General features: G+C 40.1%; 1 protein-coding gene across 3 annotated transcripts in view; it reads left to right on the top strand.

The window, feature by feature from the left end:
* Positions 1–27,131, top strand: part of cadm1b (cell adhesion molecule 1b) — a 150,256-nt gene that overhangs the window by 113,945 nt on the left and 9,180 nt on the right. Inside the window, exons 5-9 of one of the 3 annotated variants that reach the window (XM_034197922.1) lie at positions 1,178–1,306; positions 6,900–7,058; positions 8,119–8,215; positions 8,480–8,652; positions 15,695–15,745. In XM_034197922.1, the coding sequence (XP_034053813.1) occupies positions 1,178–1,306; positions 6,900–7,058; positions 8,119–8,215; positions 8,480–8,652; positions 15,695–15,745 (609 nt within the window). Of the gene's footprint in view, positions 1–1,168; positions 1,307–6,899; positions 7,059–8,118; positions 8,216–8,479; positions 8,653–15,694; positions 15,746–27,131 lie in introns of all 3 variants that reach the window. The other 2 variants (XM_034197921.1, XM_034197923.1) reach the window with 2 other exon arrangements.

Raw genomic sequence — 27,131 nt, 5'->3', positions numbered from 1 at the left:
GTCCCTATTGAGAGTCAGCTGTGCCACACTTTGATGCTTTGGAGTGAAAATACTCTAGTTAAGCTTTATTATACATGCAGACATCCTGGGGGATTGAAAGGAATTAAAAGCACTTTAAAGTAATTACTCTAGTTGTACAATTGAAGCCTAGCTACATTTTGTGAACCAAGGGTTGCATTAAAGAGTCCTTGAAATGAGCACCCCGCTGACTTTTTGCTTTCAAGTAACTGGAGTTCAGCTAGTTTGTTGCAATGACTGATGTAAGGGACAATTGTGCCTTATCCTACTTTCTGTATATTTAATATTGAACCCTTGCAGGATGTAATCACATGTACTTACACAAAATAACTTTGGCTCAGAGTGTTGGGTAACAGATTCTAATAAGGGTTCAACTCATATTGATTAAATCTATTGATTGAATGTTTGTATTATGAATTTGTTTAGCTCAACAATGAGAAAGTGAGTTTGTCATAATTGTGAGATGTGGTCTGTCGATCCACCACTTTGATCCAAACTGAGTTAGAGAGCTTCTTTGCCTTTTTCTTGGATGGACAGCTGAAGATAGACAGGAAAACAGCAGAAAAGAGAAGGGACGACATGCAGCAAAAAGGCCAAAGTCGGGACCAGAACTCAGCTAACTTAACTCTTGAGTTAACTAAATGTTGAGACAGGAAAATAATTGCAAAGTCACTTCATTACACTTTGAATTGATCCTGGTCCGGTAGGAAATTACAATTCCAGACGACCCATGCATCTGATCAGTCTCTCTGAAATCAGAACAGTACTCTCAAAGATACATGTTGCGTTACCCAGCGCCAGCGGCCCTTGTTTGTGTCTCAAGAAAATCCAGCAGTAGCCAGTTCACACTAACTATCCAATACTTTTACTGTTTAGCGTAATTAAGACAAACATGAGATCACCAATTCTCGCAAGTTACCTGCACTTGTGTTTCTTCAAGCAATGTCATATCATTCATGAAAATTACCATTATTATTTGTAAAACTCAGTAAAGGTATTTCTCAAAGAGGTGTTGAGAGTTCGTTGTGAGTTCATCATTTGTTGATGCAGGAATCCACACATTACTTAAACAATCATCAAAAGCCACCAAATGTGTGTGTCTATAAATGTTGTCCTGCTGTTTGTAATTCTGACTTTTGCCGTGGGTCAGTCCCTCCAGGCAACCCAATCATCGAGAGCCGGGAAGATGTGGTCAGCGAGGGGAACGAGACGGAGCTCACCTGCACAGCCATGGGCAGCAAGCCAGCTGCCTCCATCAGATGGATGAAAGGGGAGGAAGAACTGACAGGTCAGTAGAATAACAGCCTCCCCCAGTTTGCTTCACAAGCTCCAGGCCTGTCCACTTCCCTCCATGTCCCGTTCTCTTGAGACGCTTCCTCTGTGAACAAAATGGAGTTTTCCTCTAAAACATTAATGTGTGTTGTACTGATTGTATTACCGGTTTGTGTAGGAAATACCTCGGAAACTAATCATGCTTGGCATGTACTGCTTTCTCTCTCTCTTTATTTACTTTTACCCATGTGTACCTTGCTACTTGCTCAGCTATGGTCTGTACAGTAATGATCAAACTCTGCATCCACAACTGCAGAAGCTGCAATCCAGGCCTATATTATGTTTCATATACATTTTACAAACATGTTTTCCCAAAAGGCACTCATTTTGATTTCAAAGTTTTTAGCTTGGATTTAAATATGCTTGAATATTTCTAGTAAACATTTGGTATTGATTGCTGATTTATTTATATGTTTAAAGACAACCCTAAGTCCTTCCTATTTAAAATGTTCATTTAATATAAACGGAAAAGATGGTTGTGAAGTATTTTGTGTATTTTGTGAAGTATTTAATCTTCATTTCAGAGCCGTCAGTCGGCTGTAAACTGTTACAAAGAGTGGTATATAATCTGGGGTGGTAAAAAAATCCTTATTATCTCTCAGTTATGATTAGGGAGTCATCAATAATTCATCATATACTTATTGTACAGTAATGGGGGATATTCATTTTAGTCCTATCGTATTTACACAGAGTGGATGTATCTGGGCTTGTTGTCAAATTATATATGTATTAGAATGGAGTGGATTCATTTGGCTTGTTGAGAGATGAAATATTTATACAAGAGTGAATCTGAAGCTAAATGCCATCTGTGCCTCCAGTGTTCCCTACAGCAGTCGAAGTCAATTTCTGTTTATGAGTTGTCGAGTGTTGTGCGGGAGGAGGGAGAGACAACAGGATGGTTAGATCCGTGAAATGCCACTGACATGCTGAGCGGGGCTAATCCATAGTGGCAGTGGATACATAAAGAGAGCCAGAGAGTCACGTCCTCCTGTACCCCAGGAAACACAAATCACTACTCATTATAGACGTGCTAAACAATTCATTAGCTCCAACACGCATTGAGATTAAAAGGAATACATCACACTGGTTTTATAGAAACTTTGAGGTCAAGTTTGTCTTACGTCCGTGTGCCGGCAAGACAGCCATAATAGCATTAAAGACATTTGCAGGCTGATTTAAACACACTTTCAAATTGAGTGAATTGGTTTTGCAACCATTTGTCATGCTGGCAGGTAGGGGACTTTTGGGCTCCAGCCTGAGAGAGACCCAACACAGAAGGTGGCAAAATGCTTGTTAGCATATTTGACAGCTGCAATATTATTTAAATGTAGTGGAGCCTGGTGCTCTGCGGCTACTGCTGCTCCAGAGCATGAGGAGGTTGCTTCAAATCTGTACACGTGGAACTGCATGCAGGAGATTATTAAATCAGAATTTTTTATTTTAACTTAGTTTTTACGTAGTGAAAATGTCACTTTTACAAATGTCCATTAATAAAATGCACTCCACATTTTAAGTTGCCTAAAATTCGATGCACATACTGTACTCTATAATTTAAGTTTTATTTTACACTCAATTATAAGAAACATATTTTACATATTGAAACAATTGTGGTCACAGACCGAGGGGCGAGTTTAGCATCTACACCGATATTTCTTGATGTTGAAGCTAATTTTAAGTAGCTTGATCAGTGGCTGCTTTACGGTGCGTTGGCAGGCAGATGAGTCGATATGAAACTGACTGAAAGAAAATGTCACCCTGACAAGAGGCTACGCTTGATTGCGCTGGGATTGATCACTGGTTGATGCTCACAAGAGCGTTTGATTTGACATCTCTGCTGCACCACTCAAATCTCCTCTGCATTCAGATTCGAGTCCTTGCGCGACCTGATCCACAGTTGTTTTCCTCATCTTGGCTTGGATGACACTGATAATTGACAAGTGTTGGTTAGCCTGAACACTGTAAATGGCTCTGTCCGTATGAGTCTGATCTTCGAAACAATACTTAGGACTTTCAAAGGTTTTCAAAAGTTTTTTATATTCAAAAAAAAGAATCATGACCCAAAATAATTGACACTAGAGGAAGTCAAATTGAAGAATCCTTTTTCATAGCACCGCGGAGACGAGTGGAGGCTTTTCCTGACCTTGAAATGTGTTTTGTCAGTCCCTTTGGTATTTTGCACGATGCCACAACATCATGGGACCGTTCTACCTTATCATGCAGACAAGGTACTCCAAGGCAGGATGGTGCAATTTTGAGAAAAAAAATTCTCCTTGTAATAATCCATGATATGGCGTTTCATCAAGGCAGTATTTAGTTTAGACAGTAGCTGCCGGGTCCCGCATGAGCTCAGCCCCCTCCTTTTATATTTGTTATCAATTTTTCTTTTCTTAAAGCTTTATACCCAAAATCAGCACTTTTGAAACAGGAAGTGAAATAGAGGGATATGAAGCATGGCTAGAATGGGTGATCTGTTTGGTATTTTGAACACATAGACATGTTTTTTATATATTTTTATATATCTGAGACCTACAAATAGCATGATAGGTCCACTTTCAATCAAACAATCATAAAACAGCTCTCATCTAATGAGAACTTAAAGATAATGCTGACAAATCTAGCTTTTGTTGGATATATAAAGATATTGCTTTCTTATTTTTATTCATAACAGTTTATTGTTTGAATATCACTTTGATTATTTTTGATTTGCCATATAATGACAAAACATGGAGCTTTCCAAAAATATAAATATTGAAAATATCCATGCTAGTATTGTGATAATGATTTCCACATTTCATCCAAGCCTACCACATGTTCTCTTTACCGTCTGTTCCCGAGCCATTTTTAGTAAAGTAGCACTCGGATTAATATGAGACAATTACTGTGAATGTGTGAGAGGATAATGACTCATTATCTCACTCTTCTAAATCATTCTTCTCTTCACACAGTTCATTGGCGCAGGTGCTTTTGGAAACGCCCCCATTGACCTTACTAATGTGACCTAGTGCAGCGTTTAGTCTTTGTGATTGCATGATGACAATAGAGCTCTTATTGTGAAATGTGTGTTGTTTTTTGGCAAGGAACAAGAGGCCATTGTTCTGTGATCACCGCTCTCCACTTTAACTAAAGATGGTAGGGATTAACTCACTGTAGTGAAGTGAAATCACCTAAAAAGCTTTAGTTAACAACTCACATGGGGCAAAGCAATATATATCACTCGATTTTTAGACCTACAGTACGTCCTATAGCCTGTGTTTATAAACAGGGCTGCACATAACTGGTGCGCAGGTGCGCATGCGGACCTCCGCCAAAAAAAGAGCACCGGGTCATTTGAAAAAAGGCGCATTTGCGTACCAACATTGAGAGAGAGAGAGGAGAGAGAGAAGAGAGGAGAGAGAGAAAGATAAAGATATTTGCGAGTTGCATATATATACAGTCTATATGATATGAACTCAGGGCCGGCCCGTAGCACTGGCGTTATAGATGTTCGCCTAGGGCGCCAGATCTGGGGAGGCGCTGCTCTGGGAGGGAAAAAAACATTTTTGACCGTTGGGGCTCATCCTAATTTTCGGCCTTGATGTAACAATATTCATAATTAAGTAAATTTAACACCCTTTTCACCCCGGTTACACGTTTCATTTGCCCTGTACGATGGGCGCTGTAAGTGATGAAAATGGGGGATGTTGTCTTTTCTGGCACTCACAGCCAAAGTGCGAGTGAGCGGGGAGCGAGGGAGGGTGCACCGGTTCCGGCGCTGTTGTTATTAGAATCTGATGCTAGCTGCTCTAACGGATATAAGAAGAAGATGTTTCTACAATGATGTGGAGGGAGAGTCCTCTCCAGTCAGACTGAGAGGCTGATAACTACAGCTCAGTGAGGTAAAGGACTCAGAGTGTTTAGATAGTTCACTTTAGTCTAAGTTCAAACGGTTTGGTCACAATTTATGTAAACACACATTTTCAAGGCACTCCTTTATAATTATTGGGATAAACAGGTTTGAAATCATTCCAATGTATACTATAGGACAGTAACCAAAAATATCCTTTAAAACTGGAAAGATAAAAAAAAATGCATAAATAAATAAATGTTAAGGTAAAATAAGATATGAATGAACAACACAAATAAAATAAGTTACATTCATTTGTTATTGGCTATGGTAGGTTATTGGTTATGTTCACATACTTATTTGATTACATCCACTTGTCTAAGATGACAACAGAGACTTTCGACCCAAACCCAGCTGTTGACTTGTGGATGCAAGCAGCTAATCGCAGACTCAACCAGAGAGAAAGTAGGCCTACATCATCAGCTACCATGTCTGACAGAGAGGAAGACAGTGAGGAGAACAGTCAGGAGGGTAGTGATGCTTGTAGGATTACTGGTCGTGCTAATGTTGTCTTGTGTTCACCTCTGCATGTGTGTTCTGTGTTCACCTCTGCATGTGTGTTTAGTGCCGTGTGTCTGGCAAATAAAGTCAAGACCCCCTCCAAAGTTACGGTTTATTTCATTTTAAGGATGAGCACCAAGCAACATCTCCAGGTGCTCCTTTGAGAACCAGGGCAAAAAAGTTATGTGCACCCCTGTTTATAAATGTACTGTTTGCCAGTCAGTTGCCATTCGTTTTCATGTATTACAATCACTGTCAGAATGTATATTACCGCTGTTTCCTGATTACAGAAAAATTACTTTTTATGAAAGTTAGTGGATGAGGTGAAATGGGTGAAATAATAATTATTTTTCCACTAGAAACGGCCTTGATGGAGGTCTGCACTCTCCAAGTACTCCTCTAGTAATGATAATGTTGCTTTCTCTCCTCTAACAGTCAGAGTGCTCTTCAAACAGCCTGTTTTCTCACCACAGTTGGCAGTATGTAATGCTAGTACTTTACATTTTATAGAGGCTGGTCTTGGGTGGCTGGGCTTATGTTACACCGGGTTAATATGCATCAAGAGGCCACATATGTGTGTATTGGTGATCATCAACCGTGGAACAACAGTGCTCTGCCCTCTCTGAGTCCAGCCAGGCTCCCTTGTGACAAGGCTGAAATGGAAGTGTGCTGCAGGTCAGAGTGGGGCTGTAATTATTTCCTCACTTCATTAAGTGCGAGTAAACCATCACACTCAGCACTGCAGCTAATGTGATGCCCCTGTGGCATTGTAATGCTCTCTAAATGAATGCCCCTCTGACAGCCTGAGGCCTAGTGGGCAGCAGATTACTGCAGGGTTAGCCCCAACAATGCTCAACCCTCGAGCTGCAGAGGCATTCATTATCAGGCTTATATGACCCAGCCACTCCTCACTGCTCTCATCAAAATCACAGGCCTTGGGCCAGTCAGAATCCTAAAGTATCGTTCGGGCGCTGCATTACTGAATCATAAATTAAATGTAAATGCCATCTGAAAACACTCCACTTTGACAGGTCATGTGCTCTTAATAGCTATGAGTATTTGCTCATTATGGTCACTGCGAGTTTGTGCAGCTGCAGGATCTGATATTTGTTTTTGAGCTGTTAAGCCATTAACTTTTTTCCCCATCTTGTGCTCATTTCTCTAGGTGAGACAACAGTTGAGGAGACGTATGACAGGATGTTTACTGTCACCAGCCGGGTGAGATTTTCTGTCACAAAAGAGGATGATGGAGTGCCAGTGGACTGCATCATTGACCATCCAGCTGTAAAGGACCTCCTGGCTCAACGACATTTGGAAGTGCTATGTGAGTGACCTAAATGTGTTTTCAAGCCCAAAACACCTACAGTGTAGGCCCCATAGACTACATACTTTCTCTATCTTTCTATGGGCTGTTTGGGGGATAAAGTACTTATTGTCAGGGCTCAAAAGCCTACTACAAACATTCAAATAGGTGCCAATCACTAGCAATAATAAACAGAATTAGGTTAAATACTTATACAATTATTAAAACATTTACAGAAATGTATAACTTTCTGCAGTCAAATTAGGAAAACTTGGGCGACACAGTTAACATAACTTCAACATCCTTTGACGGTTATTAGCACCTTTATGCTGCTTAGACAGTCAAAAATATTTAGCTTTTAAAGACGAAAAACGTAATAGCTATGAACTTGTTTCCAGCAGAAAATTGCATTTTTTATTAATACGGGAACAAGAATGTGATGATCTGTTTTGTGATTATCAAAAAAGATCTCCTTTGAAGTTCATCTTTAAGTCAGGGGGCTAAGACAGTTTAAGTTTTTCTTGAAGACAAACACATGTTTTTCAAATAAATAATTTCTTAAGCTTCATTTAAAGTAAATATGAAAAGTATTCACCTGGAATCGTGAATATGGCCACAAATACCTTAGCCCACGATACAGTCACCACGAGGGATACACACTTTTGCTCAGGTGTCAGATGATGTTTATGTATTCTTTAAATGGTGAATCGATTGGATAGTTAATACAGGCAGCCTTACATTGTTAAACATCAAAGAAAGGTTATGGTACCCTTTTGTAGTCTTTGTAGAATATTAATTTATTTTCAGACAGACCACTGTTTCGTCTGACCTTTCATAGAAAAAGAAAAAGCTTGACTGAAACGTCTTGACATTTTGGTCATCTTTGGCTAGCATTGATAAGAAGAGAGAAAACAGTTACTGTATACTCATTGGATGTCTACTGAGCATGTAGGATAATCATTTCATCATCCTTTGTGTGTACCTTCGGCTGGTAACTTTAGCTTTGACTGTATTGCAGGAAAAGCCGGTTTTATAACTTGATACTAATTGAGTATTGTGAATGCTCATCTTTTATTTTCAGATAAACCAGAAGTGAAGATTGTGGTGTCATATCCTGACGGCTTAACCAGAGAGGGTGATAATCTAGATTTGACATGTATTGCTGAAGGAAAACCACAGTGAGTGTTCACCCAGATGGACGCACCTCAACACTTCAAGAAAAACTCTTGTCCTTTCTGCAAGTCTGGTTATGGACCTTAACCTTCACATTTCCTTGAGCCATTTAAATGTTAGCAGTTGTATGCATGCTGTTTCAAATACATCATTAAACAGGGCCCGTCGATGGCCTTCTTCTTAGCATATCTCAGATTTGACCTTTATTGCCGTTTTCTAGCATGGATTGACAGCGTCTGAGTGATGTCTGTGGTATTTGTGCTCTCCAGTCCCCATCAGATCAACTGGCTGAGAGTAGACGACGATGTGCCGCCTCATGCTGTGGTCACCGGCTCTGATCTGTACATCGAAAACCTCAACAAGTCTTACAACGGCACCTATCGCTGCGTGGCGTCCAATGCTGTGGGAGAGGCCTACGATGACTACATCCTCTACGTATATGGTATGTGTTAAGCTTTATCGCACTTGATGTCTAAATGCCATCATCACTCTTTTACACTAGGATTCAATCTGTATTGCTGATATAGAAAGGTTTATATACCTAACTGCCTACAGTAGCTTTGGCAGTCGAGGGATTGCATTGGAACTACACTATCAGGATTTACTACAGCGTTTGTGCAACAAACAGAATCACATTTGAAATGTAATAAGATGCAAGGCATTATTGAGAGGAACAGGAAGCTTGAAGTCACAGTAGGTGCTGTTGACAAATCCAGAGAGCTCCAAATGTACGTTGAAGATTTGAGCTGCTGCTTTACTTTTAATGTTTGATGAGTTTGAACCGTATACAATACAAAGTCATGGATAAAGTGGATTTTAACTTTTGACAGCATGTTAAAACCCAGCAGATTTGATTTTGTATGCTGATATTGTCATATTGTATGCTGTCATTCAGCAGAACCAATTTGTGCCCAAGAAACCATTAAACAAACAACATATTTATAAATGTGTTTTTTAGAGGTGTCATGCTAGATGTTTCCCAATGGTTTTTTACACTTTATGCTAAGCTAAGCCACTTTTGCCTGCTGGCTGCAGCTTTATATTTCAAGTCCAGACATGAGAGCAGTGTCAATCTTCTCATGTAACTCTTGGCAAGAAAGGACCCAAATCTCAAACCATTCCTGAACATAGCAACACAAATGCGTTTGACTATTTGGTCTCATATAAAAAATTGAACACTAGATGTCTGCCGTAAAAATGTGGTTTGGTTCTGTTGACATAATCGAGGTGGGTAGAATTCCAATGTGTTCTGCAGCCAACCAGTAAAGGGCAATAAAGGGACCATCTCCCCCAGGACTTGACTTTAAATGCAGCAGACAGTATATTCCCCTCAGTTTGAACCTCAAATGCAGCGACTACTATGAATGTCTCCTCACTTATCTTATTTCTTGTTTTACTCTAACATGACTGTCAGTCATGACTCATGACACAGCATGTCTTTGTTGTGATTTCCTTGTTTGTGTTCAACACATCAGAATCCTTTAAACCAGGGGTTTTCAAAGTGTGGGAAGGTGAGCCTCCTCTTAGAGAACAGCCGTGGCCCCCCTCCCAATTATTGTAAATTATTGTTGCTATAATGCAGGGGTATTCAATTGCATTTCAAAGAGGTCCAGTAAGAGAACATTTAATTAAATGCTCTGTTTTCGCTGTCTACCTTTCTCTTTTTTGAGCATGTCATTTAAATGACTCACTGCTGTTTCTCTCTTCTTGTCTCGTCTCTGTGTGTGTTTGAATCTATCGTGCTGACTCACTGACTACACCGATTTGATTGGCTGAGTAGCGTCACCTCCTTAAAACATTAAACAATAACTTTTTTAAACCTTTTTTTTTTTACATTTTCAACATCGTGGATAAATCCTTATATGCTCAGTGTGTTGCTCCCGGCAACACGCCTCGCTGTGTGGAAACGGCCCGCTGAACGGACTTCTGTCGCCTGTCAGCGCAACTTAAATGATGCCGTTTAAAAACATAAAAAATAAAGGGCTGTGCCGGCCGTCAGCGAACCGAGCCGGCCGTTCTGTGATTCTCCAGAACACACAGATGGCCAGTCTGCCCCTGGGTGGAGGTGAATGGAATGAGCACTTTTACAGCCTTTTTGGCGAGGTGGGGGAACTCGGTCTCCACAGACAGCTAAAAGTGTGAAAGTGACACTTTACACGTCTTTTTCTCGTTATTTTTTTTCTCCCGCTGCGCCTCCCCTGAAGCTCTCTGGCGCCCCCCCAGGGAGGCGCGCCTCACACTTTGAAAACCGCTGCTTTAAACAACATTAATTTAACGCACAACACAACTAAAAAGTGAGTGTAATCACTTCGACTGCAATCACATAATCTGAAATATGTATAACTTTTTTGAAAGTAAACCTGACTGTTTAAAGATGCAACAGGCATCTTTTCACTTCAATCCCCAGGGGGGAACAGCAGGGGGGGACTGTTTGAAGTTTTGAAATCATCAGTGACGTCAGTGAAGTACACACTCCTTGGACCTTAATTTCCTGTTTTTGGTGGCTGGCAGGGGTGATGAGAAGTAGGGGGAAATAAATTGCAGCAGGTGCAGCCATTGTTGTGGAGCAGAATACTCTCCTTGAAGCGCTTGCTCCCTGCTGTTTAGAAGAATATTTTGTATTTTGCTCCCAAGTATCAATTTGTCTCTGCTTGTGTGCCAAGAACATTGTTTGACAGTGACCATACCAAAACCAGGAAGGGTGAATCTGCTGTAAAGACTGTCAAGTAATATGAAAAAAATACATTTCTATGCTACAAATTGTTTTACTTCAAAGTATTTGTTACTTGCCAAGCCTCATGTAAAATAAAGTCAAGACAAGTCATTTAAAAAAAATAGTGTTTATCTCTAATAGTCTTTTCAATCATGGCAACTCCAAGGTGCTCAAAAATGTGTTTGTCAAAAACACATCATCCACTTGTAATTACTCAAAGCAGTGTTATTCAGTGTTTTTACACGTCTAAATTAAATATTGAATTAGTCATTATTACAAATACAACAATAATTGTTTCTATTTTGCATGTTCCCCAATCAGCAAGGATTGATTAAGCTGGCTAACAGCTCATTGTTCTCATTTATGTGATCCCATGCAACAAACCTGAACTGTTGGAAGAAAATAAATTAACATTTTATTTTTGTTTGACAGGCAAATGTATGGCAGTTACTGAAACATCTTTACTTGTGGAAATGAATGCATTCATAATAGTCTAAACCTTAATTCAATTTCACAGGCAGTAAATCTAATTTAAACGGAGGGGCATGGTTGAAAGCAGAGGTGTCTGAAAACATGTCAGAAGAAAAATAAGGAAGGGAGTGTTGTTGCAGGACTAATGCAGTTTTTATTTTACTCTGTAAGAGTTACCTAGGACTGCATTTCTACACTTGAAGACTTACAAAAACGTGCCTCCTAAGATTTAGTGGAAAGGCATTAAAACTATCCCTGGAGTCCAGAATTTTCATAGCCACATTTTTTTCTATTTCATGGAAAAAGTCAAACGCATGAATATATTTTCACACTGTCATATGTCTGATGTTTATGTGTTTATTACACCAGCTGACATGTGTGACTTTGTGCCTGTGACATAGGGTTCCTGTGACTCTCTGCCACCACATGGTTATTCATCATTGTGCTTTGCCAGGCAGATGATGGCATCTGCTTGTTCCCAATGGACCCATAATAATCACTTCCAAACAAAAGGACGGCATATGCCGAAAAATAGCTCACTCAAGGCAGACTTAATAGCCATCTCTTAAAGACTTAAATCGCAATTGTTGTGTAAAGATTATTTTGAAACTGAGATTGAACATGGTGTTTTTATAAATTAATTTTGTGTTACTATCACAAATCATTTAAATTATAATATAATATTTAATAGTTTTTAACAAATTGCCTATGGGCATTTGAGAGCATGAATGATGTGGCTACTGCTGTTAAATTAATGCATAACTTGATTCATGGTGTGCCCCTAACACTTGCATACAATAATGAAAAACAATGGGAGGCATACAGTATGTTATCTGGTTAAGAATTAAACACCAACTATTCATTCTACCTACATTATATTTGCTTTAAGTGTTTGTGCCTTTGGCTATGACATCTTCAATTAGTAACTTCCTATACACATATTTAAAAATGTCCATTAAACACGTTTTCTCTGGTGTACGAACGCGATGACTTCAGCTCGCTGTAATGAGACACAGGAGATTGGTAAAAGGTGCTCATAACCATGTATAATTATGTCTGCGACTCCCACTCCTCTTTTCTGGAGGATTTAATGCCAGACAAAATCATGTTGTGGTCCATGTGAGGGTTTGTAGCCCCAGACTAATCATGCCTGCTACAGTAGTTTAATTAGTGTGCGTTTGTGCAGGATAATTTGGTCAGCAATAGAAACTTGTACTATTTCTCATGACTTCAAACCGTTCAACACTGCTACCCAACCAACTAATAATTACAAAGTAACACATTTCTTCTCTTATCTAGCTTTTTTACTGTTTGTCTTGCTCCTGCTAAAACTATCACACTCCTGTCAACAGAAAGCATTTTGTCTAACCAACTGCACGCCACAGATACCTTTATTTTAATAAGTTGTTTTTGTTCTTGATAAATATGCTTGTGACCATTATTGATAGAGCCAAGCTGAATCGTCCATCAATTCTCCTTCAGCTTTCTGCCAACCTCCACTGCTGCTAGTCCTTCAGGCTCTTCCTATTTCAAAAGGACTAATGACCTTTCACTGTCTGACAGCCCGGACAGGTGGGCAGCCGATGTAAATCCACATCAAATCAGGTCCTTTTGTGGTGTGTGTATTGTATGTGGCCGGTCGAAAGGCTGAGAAAGAGGCTTGTCATGCTGTTTTCCACGTGGGTGTGTCTGCATCAGGCTGTGAATTGTTCCCCCCCCCGGCTGGTGTGTGGTGTGGGAGAGAGCTGACCGGAGAGAGGCCTGTCTCTCTCAGAGGTGACTATGTGCGATAACTCATATGCTGCCTGTTGGCGGGAGAGCATTGTGCTTTTACTACCACAGTTTAGCCCACAGTTGACTTTTCGTCCCATAAACCTTCCATGAACGTGAAGTCAGAGATCCCAAAGCACTTGAAATTAGAGATTGATCTGGGTTTTTATAAGGGCTGTTTATTTAATTTTACAATAACACCACTATCAAGATTCAGTGGTTACAATTTAATATGTTGCGATAAATTGCTGTTCTTAAATCTTATTTTAGAGAAACTGGATTATATATTTATCGGTTTGATAATATATCATTTATTTATATATTTCACTTTTTTGTGCAATCAGAACAGTAGGATGTGCATTCTCATCTATCAAACATTAAACTGAAGCACTACTTTACAATACATTGAGTGCTTACAGTACATTTGCTATATAAATAGTACTGACTCAGCTAATCTTTACATGTAAATTATTCATTTAAAATCAATGGCTTATGAGAATGTATACAATATCACAAAAGATAACATTGATATTCACTATTTCAGATTTACACTTAAACCCTTAGTTTTGACATAACATGAGCAGAATGAATGGGTCTCCATGTTCTCATGAAAGCTGTTGTGAAGCTGTACTTGTGAATCACACTGTAGCATCTAATGTGCATCGTAGTGGGCAATGACTATTAACACATCAGCTTGTAGATTATTCTTTCATAAATGCAATCTACAACAATCTCTTAAACAGAAATGTTTATTTTTGTTTTGGAAGACAACCTCTGAGAATCCCCATTTAAAGTGAAACTTTTAAGCAAGAGACAACAAATAGACAAAAGCAAAAACAAATATCTTCCCTGCTGTCGTGTTGGCATGTTTAAGCAGGCGTAGATAAACAATTTCTACTACATTGTTTCACTTTATGGTTACATTTTCTCTTATCAAATTTCTCTCTGATACAAATGCTCCCTGAAAATATGGCTTCTCCAAAATACACTCATATTTCAGCCCTCATGATGCCGAGCCCAGAGTCATTCGGGCTGGAAATTGCCCATGGAGAATTCTTGTTCGCCTGGATATTATATGTGCCACATCCTATCCCGGCCTTTGTGAAGACCCTCTTTCCTGAATGGCCAATTTTCCTTTTTTCCAGACACTGACATTTCAGCTATCAGACTGCTTTTGGTCACAGGGAAAGAAATCTAACCCCCCCCCCTCTTCAAATACTGTCAGAGGAGAATCTCTGCCTGATACCCCGATACCCCCCTACCGCCATTAACACCACCTCCGCCATACACTCCATCCCCAGCGGCAACATTATGCTGTCCTTGATGTTTTATCATTAGTTTGGGAGTGTGTGGTCCCCCACTGCTGTCTTTTGATGGAGTGCAGACAGTAAAGGCATGGAGACAGCCAGCCAATTCCCCTGCTGCGACTCTCCCACAGCAAGGGGTCGTGCTATCTTTCCCCTGCACCACAGCCAGGCATATATTCCCCTGATGAGAAAGCTTTCAGCCCTCCTTAGTACCGTAGCATACCTGTATTGCCCTCCATTTTGTCTTTCCGATTATTTTGTTTGGGGTTTAGTAACAGGTCTAATCAGTACAGTGTGGGGCGGAGGATGCTGCTTGGGGCTCTGATGTGCTGCAGCGGGAGACCACCAGAGTGGTTTAATTTGCAGTTTGACTTAATTATTGCGAGAGACTGGAAAATAGTAATACCGTTCCATAATTGCCAGATATTTGTTCTCATAGTTAATTAGAAATGTATGACAAAAAGCTCTTCATAATAACATATAATAAACCCTAAGCACAATATAGTCTGAGTGTTTGTATTAATTGGGTTGTTAGCCAAGCTACTGTATAGTGTGTGCAGGATGGTGGATGCCAACAACCGCAACTATTGAACGGCTGGCTATGACATTTAACACACACAGATGTTTCCAGAGAATCAAGGCTAATACCTTTGGTGATCCCCATGCTCTCCCTCTAGCACCACCATGAGGTAGACATTTCTGGTATTGAGCTAGAAACCTTGTCAACTATTCAATTTATAGCGTTGAAAATTGGTTCACACATTTATCTTGCCCTCAGGATGAATTGTAATAACTTGGTGATCCCCTGACTTTTACTTAAGTGGCACCATCAGGTCATATTTTTTTAATTTGTCCAATATATGGGTCATTACAAATACCTGCAAAACGAATGACATTCCCATCAGCCTCAGCTTTTACTTTACTTTCGTGCAGATTAGCAAATGTTACCATGCTAATTTATTAAGCTAACATGGTGGCAAAGACAAACATTACACCTGCCAAATATCAGCATGTTAGCATTGACATTGTTAGCATGTAGCATGCTGACATTAGTGTTAGCTCAAAGCTTTGTCGTGCTAGCAGTCTTAAATTATCTCACCCGAGAAGCCAAAACTTCTGCATGTCACATCGTTTTTCATCTTCAATGACTTTTGTCTATTTCTTTACAATTGTCTTCCTTTATTTCTTATACATGTTCTTTATTTGTTACTCTTTTCATCTAGATGCTCCCACTACTATCCCCACACCCACCACCAACCCAGTCAACACACAAGGTACTGTATGCCCCCACTACTGTCCCTCTCAGCAATCATGTCTGTTTTTATGAGTGTGTGTGTGAGCTGGCATGCATGTGTGATCAGGTGTCCGTGGAGAGAAAGAACGAGGTCTTATACCTGGGTCTAAGAGAGACTGTGGATGGCCAGTTTTAATCAGATAGTGCTGATAGGTGACATTGAGGACAGGCAGCGCGGGGCTGTCAGAGACACCTGTCATAGACCTTTTCAGTCACATGTTTGATCTGAGAAAATGTAAGGACTCTGCTCTGCTGTTCTGCTATCTTATCAGCATCTGCAGCCATATCTCAATCGGCCCATCCATCATATTATAATGCAACCCAGTCTCACGGCATTTCGTGTTATAGTCACGACATTTAATCTATTGATTCGTGTTCACCAACACGATTTTCCGCTTTTTTTCGTGTCACACAGAACGATTTTAAAATGTATTTCTATTGGTAGTATGTTTCGTGCCTGCAGCACGTCTTTTTGTCCGTTTGGGTCTTGGAAGACCGGAAGCTGTGGGGTTCATAAAAACATGTTCTTACTCAATATCAAGCCACGATTATTGTTTTTATTTTAAATCGCATAATGTCGAACTTTTTTTGTCGTCTGTGAGGAAAATAAATGGGGCTCAGAGCCTCAGAATACTGACATTTATTTATTTATGTATTTTTTAAAATATTTTTTTCCTTCTCATTTGTTATTCTTTTCTAAATAACACACTGTTATTTACTCACCAATAACACACAATTATCCTTGCTTTTATTTATTTGTTTAATTCCATAATCTCAGGCTTTTTTGGCGTCCGTCAGGAACTGAATTTCAAAATAAAAATAACCGGAAACAGACGTAGGCCTATAAGGGACATTTCGAGCATCATTGCGATACACAGCCTGAACTGATTACCCAAGATCCTCAGCTATGGTTTAAGCTCGCTGATTGGATGTTTTAGCCGCAATGCATGTAGGGATATGGTGTTAATGCCATATCAAATCCGAAAAACATTTCTGAGTTTAGGATGGCCGAAGACACTACACTACCTAGTACCTATAATCACCAGCTATCGTTTAGGACTACTGTCCCCGTGATTAATCTTCAAGCTCTGGGATTGGATGTTGGAGTGGCAGTGCGCCAAGGTTACGCCAAGCGTCAAACAGCTGTTTGAAATGGAACGAAACCACGCCAGACTATCCAAAGCTGGAATCGAACGTCCCCCCAGAACTACACATGCTGGCTATTGTGTTTCGCAAAATGTTCTATTCTCGTTTTTCCCACAATTAGAAGTTGCCAGTATTAAACACATGGTGTTATCAAATGTAAAACATATAATTAATAAATAGGTGAAAATCGTTTGTGTCCATAATGCGCAGCATTAATATATACCCACATGACAGCTCATTGTTACTTTGTAATTCTACTCCACTACAATTCAGAGGTTAACCTGGTATTTTTACTCCACTACATTTATTTGAGTTACTTTGCAGATTCTGATTAATTATGTGAAATATAAACAACCCTTAAAGCAGACTTTAGTTACACCTGAGTAAAATTCAGGGAAGGTGATTGTCAAGTGCCAACAATCAGGAGAGATATTTGATAGTTGGTGCTTGAGAAGACTAAACATTTACCTGCAATTGACATGACACGCGGCAATACATCAAACTTGCACACTCATTTGAAAAGGCATCACCGAACGTGAATATCACCGGTAACAAAAGAAAAAAGACTGAAGTGCAAACCCAACTCCCGCTAGCATTTAAGCCTCCACCACTCGCAAAAAGTTCAGACCGAGCCAAAGCTATTACAAACGCCAAATATCAAATCAAATCAAATCAAGTTTTATTTGTAGAGCACATTTAAAAACGATTGTGGTCGAGCCAAAGTGCTGTACATGTAATTTAAACACATAAAAACACATTACATCACAATAAATCACAACAGATAAAAACAACACATGGAACAGTCAGGAGTCGTAACCCCACTCTAACTAGAAGGCCAGAGAGAAGTAGTGTGTCTTCAGTGTGGATTTAAAAGCCCCTAGGGTCTGGGCCGACCTCACATGGAGGGGAAGAGTGTTCCAGAGCCTGGGGCCAGCTGCTGCGAAGGCTCGGTGCCCTCGGGTTTTGAGCCTGGTCTTAGGTACTACCAGCAGCAGCTGGTCAGCAGATCTTAAAGCTCTGGCTGGGGTGTAGCGATGGAGGAGTTCAGCTATATAGGCCGGAGCCAACCCATTTAGTGCTTTAAATACAAATAAAAGGATTTTAAAATCAATTCTGAACCGGACTGGAAGCCAGTGTAGTGAGGCCAGAATTGGGGTGATGTGGTCACGCTTTTTGTGGCCAGTCAGGAGACGTGCAGCTGCGTTTTGGACTAGCTGCAGGCGTTTAATTGATGCCTGGTCCATACCCACATACAAAGCGTTACAATAGTCCAGTCTTGAGGTCACAAAGGCGTTAATAACCCTTTCCAGGTCTTTAAAAGATAAATACGACTTGGTTTTGGCCAATAGTCTTATTTTAAAAAAGCAGGATTTTACTACGGTGCTGACCTGCTTGTCGAATTTAAAAGTGCTATTAAAGGTCACTCCAAGGTTCAAGACAGAGGGGAGGATGTTTTTACTTAGGGAGCCCAGAATATCAACCGGAGAAGCTAGAGGTTGGGGTCCAAAAAAGATTACCTCGGTCTTGCTCTCATTGAGGTTGAGGAAGTTTTTGCTCAGCCAGGATTTAAACTCTGTTAAGCAGTCCATCAACTGCTGTAGTGAGTTGACATTTGCTTTGAGAGGCAGATAGATCTGTACATCGTCCGCGTAGCAGTGGAAGGGGATATTGTGTTTCGTGAGGATTGAACCTAGGGGCAGTATGTACAGTAAAAAGAGGATGGGGCCCAGAATTGAGCCTTGGGGGACCCCACAGGTAAGAGGGGCTTTGGCAGAGGAGAAGGCACCTAGCTGCACTAAAAAGCTACGGTCTGTCAGGTAAGACCTGAACCATGCAAGGGCAGAGCCTGTGATGCCTGCGGACTGTTCAAGCCGTGACAACAGGATGCTATGGTCCACAGTGTCAAAGGCAGCGGTCAGGTCTAACAGCACCAAGACAGCTGGGCTGCCTGAGTCGGTGGCTAGGAGCAGATCATTAAAAACTCTTAAAAGGGCTGTTTCAGTACTATGCATGGGTTTAAAGCCAGACTGAAACTTTTCATGGATGCCATGCGTGGTTAAGAAAGACTGCAGCTGGGCGTAGACTACTCGCTCCAGGGCTTTTGATAAAAAAGGTAGCTGGGAAATGGGCCTAAAATTTGCGAGAATGGAGGGGTCAAGATTTTTCTTTTTAAGTAGTGGCTTGACCACGGCATGTTTGAAGGCAGCTGGGACACATCCTGTTGCCATGTTAGCAAAGTGCTATCTGGCTGTATCTGCTACCTCTGTCCCTAGCGAGAGGGTGTTCTCCACAGCAGGAGACATTGTTAGTGCCAGCAGATCTGCCTTTTCGGCAAGCAACAAGTTAAAATACAATGACAAGCCTAATGTCAAACTGGCTGCTTAGGTACTAGTACAGTGCAGTTCAAATACATTATTTCAGTTCATCGAAATGCTGCAACTTAATGTTTATTTTATTATATTTTGTATTTATTTGAGTGAATATTCAGTTTAATAATAATTAAAAACCCAAAACTAATAGTTTATGTTTTGTGATAATTTTTTCTGCTGTACCGAAAACGTAGCGAACCGAACCGTGACCTAAAAACCGAGGTACGTACCGAACCGAAATGTTTGTGAACCGTTACACCCCTACTACCAATAGAAATACATTGCGTTTAAAATCGTTCTGTGTGACACGAATACAAAGGGGAAAATTGCGTTGGTGAACACGAATCAATAGATTAAATGTCGTGACTATAACACAAAATCCCGTGAGACTGGGTTGTATAATGCCCTTTAAATCTCCCCTACAAATGCCAGTCTCGTCTTTTGGAGGCCGAAAAACATCAATAACCATTTTTTCATAGACAAGTGAATGAATGGCGGTTAATTTGGGGCATTTATAGAGCAACCTTTTCGCATCTTCTGTAAACAGTATTTTAAACTTCGATTAATCTGTTTTCCAAAAATGTATTTTATTATTAACCATTTAACAACAAAAAGTAGGGCTGTCAAACGATTAAAATGTTTAATCAGATTAATCACAGCTTTAAAATTAATTAATCATGATTAATCACCATTCGAATATGTCCATATGTCCAAAATATGTCATTTCGTTATGTATATTGTTGTGGGAATGGAAAGATAAATGAAAGAAGGCGGATATATCTATTTAACATGTTTATTGTAAAAAAATTATGTGTGTCAAAATGAAAGAGAGCACCTATCAATCATCAAACCGTGGGGTCTTAATTCATTACGTGTTGATTTCTATCAACGGGGGAGTACTTCAGGAAAGTCGACGGGGGGGCGGCTAGTGGAGTACTTCGTGACCACAGAGTGTGAACGTTGTGATCAGCTGTTTTAGCGCAGTTCTCCAGTGAAGGGGGGGAGTCTCCCTCGGCAGCCGGTTGGCATAGTTTTGGCACAATTCCTTTGTACAGACCGACGTTAACAGCAGCCCTGTCTGTGCACACGGAGACCGACTCTGTCGTCCGGTGATCTAACCGCCTTCTGGAAAAGCTTCACAAGTACGTCGGTACGCAAATGCGCTTTGTGACACAAGTGACGGTACGCATTTTAGATTACGCACATAACCTGCGTACCAGTTATGTGTTACCTGTAGGCTACCCTGTACTACAGCAAAAGTATTCTCTGTCGGCACGTCCTGCAACAACACCACGCCGTTATCTTGATTCTGATTGGCCAGAAGACATTATCAAAGATGTTCTATTGAGAAGACGATCACTACGTGACAAACGTTTTCAAAACCGTTTCTGGTCTTCGGTATTTCCAGACAAGTGGCTACTGAAATCAATCTTACTAACTTCTGTCTGTGCAATTCTCGGCGCGAGTTGGCGCACTTTATTTAGCTTACTTTAACATCATTTTTCATGGTGGGGCTATGCCATTTCTTGGTATGGGTGTAGCCTACCCCAGCCAAACCCTGGCGCTGCCACTGGTGGGACGTATGGGGCGGGCCATTCTGCACAGCGTTAAATGTGTTAAATATTTTAATGCAATTAATTAAAAAAATTAATTACCGCCGTTAACGCGATAATTTTGACAGCATTAAAAAAAAAGCTCTAATTTCAAAAGCAGTGCTAAAGCTAGACAGATGGCGAGGCTACCTTGGGAGTTCACATTTGGATATGCCACAATGTGACATTTCAATACAAAAAACTATCCTTAAAGAATAGATTGGTTTATCAATAGCTTTAGAGATAGAGCAATGTTGACCCTTTTGTCATAACCACTCTGCATTTCATACAAATATGGAGAGCCAATACAAACATACAAAGTTTGAAGCTCAGTGTGAGACTACATCAAAAGCTCTGTGGTTTGCATGCGACAGCTTTCACGTAGTATCCTTCATTTTTACATTTATTTGGTAAAGTATTTGGCTTTTAAATCATTTGCATGTGCATTATGTATTTATTGAAAACTACATGGTCAACTTAAAATTATACTGCTTTTACACCTGGCTTGTTTTTATTTTACTGCGGACAGTCCTTCTTCTACATGTATGTTTTATAATTGAAATATTGAAACTCATTTTTTGTTGTCTCTCTCCTTCTCAAATGAAGTCATCAGCAGTAAGCCAGTGATCATGCTGCATGGATACAGCTTAATTTCAGCTCTCTGACTCTGGGTGTGGCAAACAGGATGTTGCTTTTTTGCCAAAGTGTGCATCACTCTGCAGTTTGTTGCCTAAACTCTGTTCTGAATTTCACTGGTGCAGCCGTCTCCGTGTTTTCTGCTCAAACATTCCAGTAATTTCCGAAAGACAGGCTTGAAAGAGGATTTACGGTGATTTATGCAGTACATGCTAGGAGGATGTAATAGAGCTTTCTTGCCGTTCACTACTCTTCTAAATACCCTGTCACAGGGGCAATGGTAAGCTGACTTGTGGTAGATTGCTTTGCACTACCTTAATCAGCATAACAGCACAGTATAGCATTTTCTTCAATAGAAAAGTATACAGTACAATTTCTTATTCATTGACCAGAGTTTGATTTGGCACTGCCACCTCTACCACTAGCTGCAAAACTCTGTTGTAATCAGGGACCACTGAAATGCTTCTGTATCCTTATTTTAAAAGGTCGAATCTGTAGATTTCTGGATGAATACATTTCAGTGAAACATAAATATTTTAGAGTATTAGTTATTTGTATTTGCTAATCAAGTGGTTGTCAACGGATCATGACAAAAATAGAAAGAAACAACTTTGAAAGATCAGGTGATAGACATCACAGTTTCTTTTCTGACTGTAATTGAAGGTTGGGTGCTTAAACCTGGTTTTAATGTTATATTTTAAGCATTAGCCCTGTATATTTTCTTTGGAGCATTTTATCTATTTGTTTTTACCCTTGACCTTATTTCTATTGTTGTTGTGATGAACATTTGAAATGTCTATGGCTGAAGCTAGTGGGGATCTAAAAAACAAATGGATTTAGTTCTTTACTGTTGAAGGGGTTTGAATTCTGACGGTAGGGATACCTTTTATGTATTTATTGGATCACAAGTTGTAGCTTTTAAATGTTTTTTTTAAACCTGTACTTTGATAACCTCACCAATGTCTGAGTTAAAACCTAAACTTATTACAGGGATAAACTTCCTGAATGAACACACTAAGCTCAAAATGCTATAAGCAGGTCCTTTGTAGTATGAAAATAAACTTGAATTCTGATCCTTGTTAGCCCACTGTCTCTCCGGTTTGTGGTTTATTATATATTTCAAAAACTTGGTTTAATTTCCAAAATGCTTTGATTTCACTTGCTTGATTTTCTTCTACTTGCCGAGTTGTTTTTTCCTTTTGTTGCTTTGCGAAACTGAAGCCTACGTTCAAGGCCTAAAAATGTCTTTGTTCAGTGAGGGGGGCGTTAAAGCACTGAATCTCAGTTGTTTGTGTTCTTTGCTGTTTTATGTTCAGAAGGTTTCACAAAAGTTCATATTGTCAGGTCTTTCAGTGTCTTAAAGGATGCAGAGAGCTGTTGTTTGTGTGTGTAGACCTCATGGGACAGATAAGTCACCCGTTTAGAGGAACATTTTTCATTTGTTTGAAAGTTTCCAGACCTTGTTTATCTTCATGTGTTCTTATTGCATATTTACACTTAAAGCTTTTACTTGACGTCTGAGTCGCTAGATATAAGCAACCTTCTATCTTACTGATCCAAATACTTTTGACACACCATTCTTATTCTGACATACCACACAATACAGTAGTAGCTTTCTGAACAAAACATCAATCCTATAATTAATGGAGCATAATATTGTCGGTTCCAGGCTCAGAGAAAAAAAAAAATAGTGGTCCACAAGTTCTTTGTTGGTGGCTGTATTTCTTTTTGAGAAAGAGTGTATAATTTACCCAGAATCCCCAGCTCTGAAGGAATAAAGAGAGTCTGTGGCGATAATGCTCCAGCTCGTCATATGCTCAGAGATGATCCAAGGCAGGGACATGATATCCCGGCTAAGCCTTCAGTAACCCCCCCTCTCCCCCAGCTTGTCGAGAGGAGCCAGAGGCCAGACTTGTAGACTTGATTAAAAAGACCCCATGTTTCTGCCGTTCTGCAGTGCAGCGTAAACTGTTGTAGCATGCTACAGTAGGACCTCTGATGAATAATCTAAAAGGAATATAAAAACTAAACATCAGAGAGGCTTTTGGTTGAGATGAGTTAAAGGGGGCTTTCAGAGGGTAACAGCCCTCTGCTTTGTGGGTAATACAAGTTGTAAATTAACTGCTAATAAGAGCTTTGCAAACAAACATTACACTGCACATGAACCTGAGTTTGGCCCATATACTGCACCCTTGATAACATTGCAAACCATAACATAGTGTTTTATGGTTTGTTTGGTTAAGCCGACAGCGATTTGTAGATCTATATTGCTTTAACATGCAGTGTACAGAATACATACATGACTTTAGGGATATTCCTTTTGTTCTAATGGATTACTTTTCGAAAACTGAGTAAATCATGTGATATTATCACCAGATGGTATTTTAGGAATCAATTTCTGGCAGGTTTTCATACATGTTTGATTTACTGTTCCCTCCCTTAGCACTGATACATGTGAGGTGTTGGAAGATTTCCACTGCTGTTTGGTCTTGTGATTCAAGCCTTAATCCCACACACACTATATTGCCTTCAACAAAGACGTGTTTTGAGTGGATTTAGTATTCAACATAATTAGCCATTACACATTTAATAGCGTTGTTTTAACTCTCACATGAGCCATCTTTTTTTCAAGTGTTTCATTAGAAAGATTAAAGAATCATTTAGAAATGCTAATTACTTTTATTCCCTTCATATTTGTTTACTCTGATTCCCAATTGAAATTGTGTTTTTTCTGACCCGAGGTGTTCCTTTCTTTCCTTTAAACAGTTAGTAAAGAAAGAAAATATTGCAATGGTCCATTTTAATTGGTCTCCGGGGTATAGGTTAGTAATGCCTGCCCACCCTACAGTTATAAGTGTGTTTCACTGCAGTAATATTGTTTTTAATAGAGCAGTAATAAATGATTATTAGAGTAGGGTAGGGTTTGGAGATTGAATGTGCCATTGAACTAGCCTTGTATCCTCATTTTGTGTTTTGTTACTGCAAGAAACTGAGCAGTGATTTCTATTATATTGTCAACCTTTCTCTAGCCTTGATCTCCGCTGTGGGGAGGACACGTTGAAGAACAAGTATGAAGTGGAGATGAATGCTAAAGTATTTTGTGAAAGGAAGTTTTGCCAATTTCAAAAGATACAATTAACTGACATTTAGGAGTTCAAGTTTGCGGTCACAATTTACATTTATTTGCCATTTTATCAGTTGTCGGACCTTCACTTCGATTTCAGCACATCCTCTAAAAGTCATAGCTGTATTTGCACATCATTCTTCGGTTATTACAAAAGGACTCAGGGAATCTATTTAGCGAGCAGCATTGGAATTCAACTGAGGACAATGCGCTCTGTTGATGTTCTGCTATAACAGCAACACAAAAATGATTTGGTGAAATTGCCCATGTATGCTCATCTTGTTACGTTCATTTCCTTTTTTCGTACAGCAACGAATACAAAAGCCACGGATGTCTGTGGTTCAATGTTGCAAAATGGCCATTGATGGTCCTTCAGTTGATTCTGCAGGCAGGCCTGATTGTCCTGCCCCTGTCCTGATGAAGGTTACTGTGGGAGTCTATTCAGTGCTTGTGACGGCTTTGCTCTTTCAATGCAAGAGTCATTGTTTCAATTACATCCATGTTATTACATCTATAAATTGTAAAGTGTTTGTTAGTGGGTAAGTGCTGGTGTATGTGTGTGTGACATGCCTCGTTATGTGAGCAGAAAACTATTTTCAAAAAAAGGAAAAACTGAAATGATGTTCCATTTTATCCAGTGACAAGCTCGCAGCTCTGATTTCCACGCAGACAGATCGGCTGATAGGATGCTCTGTTACTGACCAGATCGGCAATTAGTCATCCCACTACAGAGACAGAAAGGTGCGACTGTAAAGAATATGCTACTGGCAGCTCAGCGGAGCAGATTCCACCGCCATGCATACACAGGCATCAGTTGGAAATCCTCTTAATTCACCCATAAATCCCCACGGCTGTGCACATCATGTCAGGACGTTGGGGTGGGTATGTTAGCACTCCCCCATCGAGCCGTAAGCAGAGCTGCACTGGTGGTATGGACACCAGTCACATTACAGGCATAATCAAATTCTACTTATTTCAAGTGTGAGGCCAGAAAGGCTGCTGTTGTATTAAGAATATTTAGACATGGAGTGCCTAAGGGAGTCATACTTTTGATCTTTGGTGCGTTAAAGCAATGAATGAAAAACTAATCTACAAAGGAAAAGGCAGGCATGAAAAAAATGATACTTTCTGAAAAAAATGTGTTCTTGTTGAGGTCAGAGATTAGAATCGGTAGTAGTGTTAGAAATTAAAATCAATGTTTTGATAGCATAATGTACCCTAAACATACCGTCAGTTTAAATGCTGTTTTATACTGAAAAACCAGAAGTTCTTGTGCGTCCAGTTAAGCTTTTATTCTGAAAATCCTTCATGACGACATCCGGGACTACCGCCCATTAGTATCATTAAAGTGGCTATTGACGCCGTTAACATGTATTACATATAAAGTTATGAAAGAGATAAGGAGGAGAAAAGGCATGTGGAAGTAAGCAATGAATGTAAAATGTCGAAATCCTCTGTTTAACGCGATATCGGACACAGACGAACGAGAGGGGGAAGTCCCTTACGTCACTACAGCTCACAGAGAAGAGGAGCGAACAGCGAGGAAGCGGGAAGGACGAATGCTTGTACGCTCTCTTCTGCACGGCCGGCAACTGGAGAGGAAGCTGCAGACTTTCTCTCCAACGGACAAATATCCTGTTTGTGACTTTACCGCGCCTTTTTTATTAATTAAAGTACCAATTTGAAAACATCTCAGAGACTCCATTTAGTCTCCTTTTTAAGCTTCTCTTTCCTGGACGCGAGAATAACCATCACAGTTAACAGTAGCAGTGCTTTGGGAGTCATAACGTTCCTTTTCCCACTGTTACAAAAATGCAGCAAGTGAACAAACTAACATGCAAAATAACAACACCTGCTACAACAATCGTGAGGTTTTGTTTCAATCTACTGGGACTCTATTGGTCCCTATGGTCAATGTGTTTGAATTCTAAAGCATTTTGGTAGTAGCATAAAAAATTCAGCCCATTAAAAAAAAAAAAAGATAACCTTGATCTCAATTGTTACCCCCTAATCGCACCAGGAGCGTCTGCGCTGCGGCTGCGCCGCGCTGCGACCTCCTCCTGCGTCCTAACCCACCAGGCGCGTTTCAAAACGTTGCGGAAGCGGAGCGTCGTGTGTGCAGCCTCGCAGTTTGTGTGTGCAGCCTCGCAGTTGTTGGATGAACATTCCACTTCCTGCCTGCGCCGCGCTGCGCCGCGTCAAAAATAGGATTCATCCTATATTTTAGAAATTCCTTGCGGCGAGGAGCTTCTGGGACGCTTCGAGCCGCGGCGCAGCGTGTCTGGTGGAATAGCACCCATTGACTAGAGTGGCCGCGATCGCTAAAAACGCCAGCGCAGACGCTCCTGGTGGGATTAGGGGGTTAGTGTCTAGTCGGACGATTTACAGATATTATTTCTTGAAGAGAATATATTAATGGAGGATGTACATGTCTTTTATGGTTTTGTAATCCCATTTGGGAATGCATACTGTAGCTGCTTGTCATTACACAGAAAATAA

This window comes from Gymnodraco acuticeps, unplaced genomic scaffold (assembly GCF_902827175.1).
Source record: "Gymnodraco acuticeps unplaced genomic scaffold, fGymAcu1.1, whole genome shotgun sequence".
In the NCBI taxonomy this organism is placed as follows: domain Eukaryota; kingdom Metazoa; phylum Chordata; class Actinopteri; order Perciformes; family Bathydraconidae; genus Gymnodraco; species Gymnodraco acuticeps.
The sequence above is the reverse complement of the archived record's forward strand: the minus strand, read 5'-3'. Positions and strand labels throughout refer to the sequence as shown.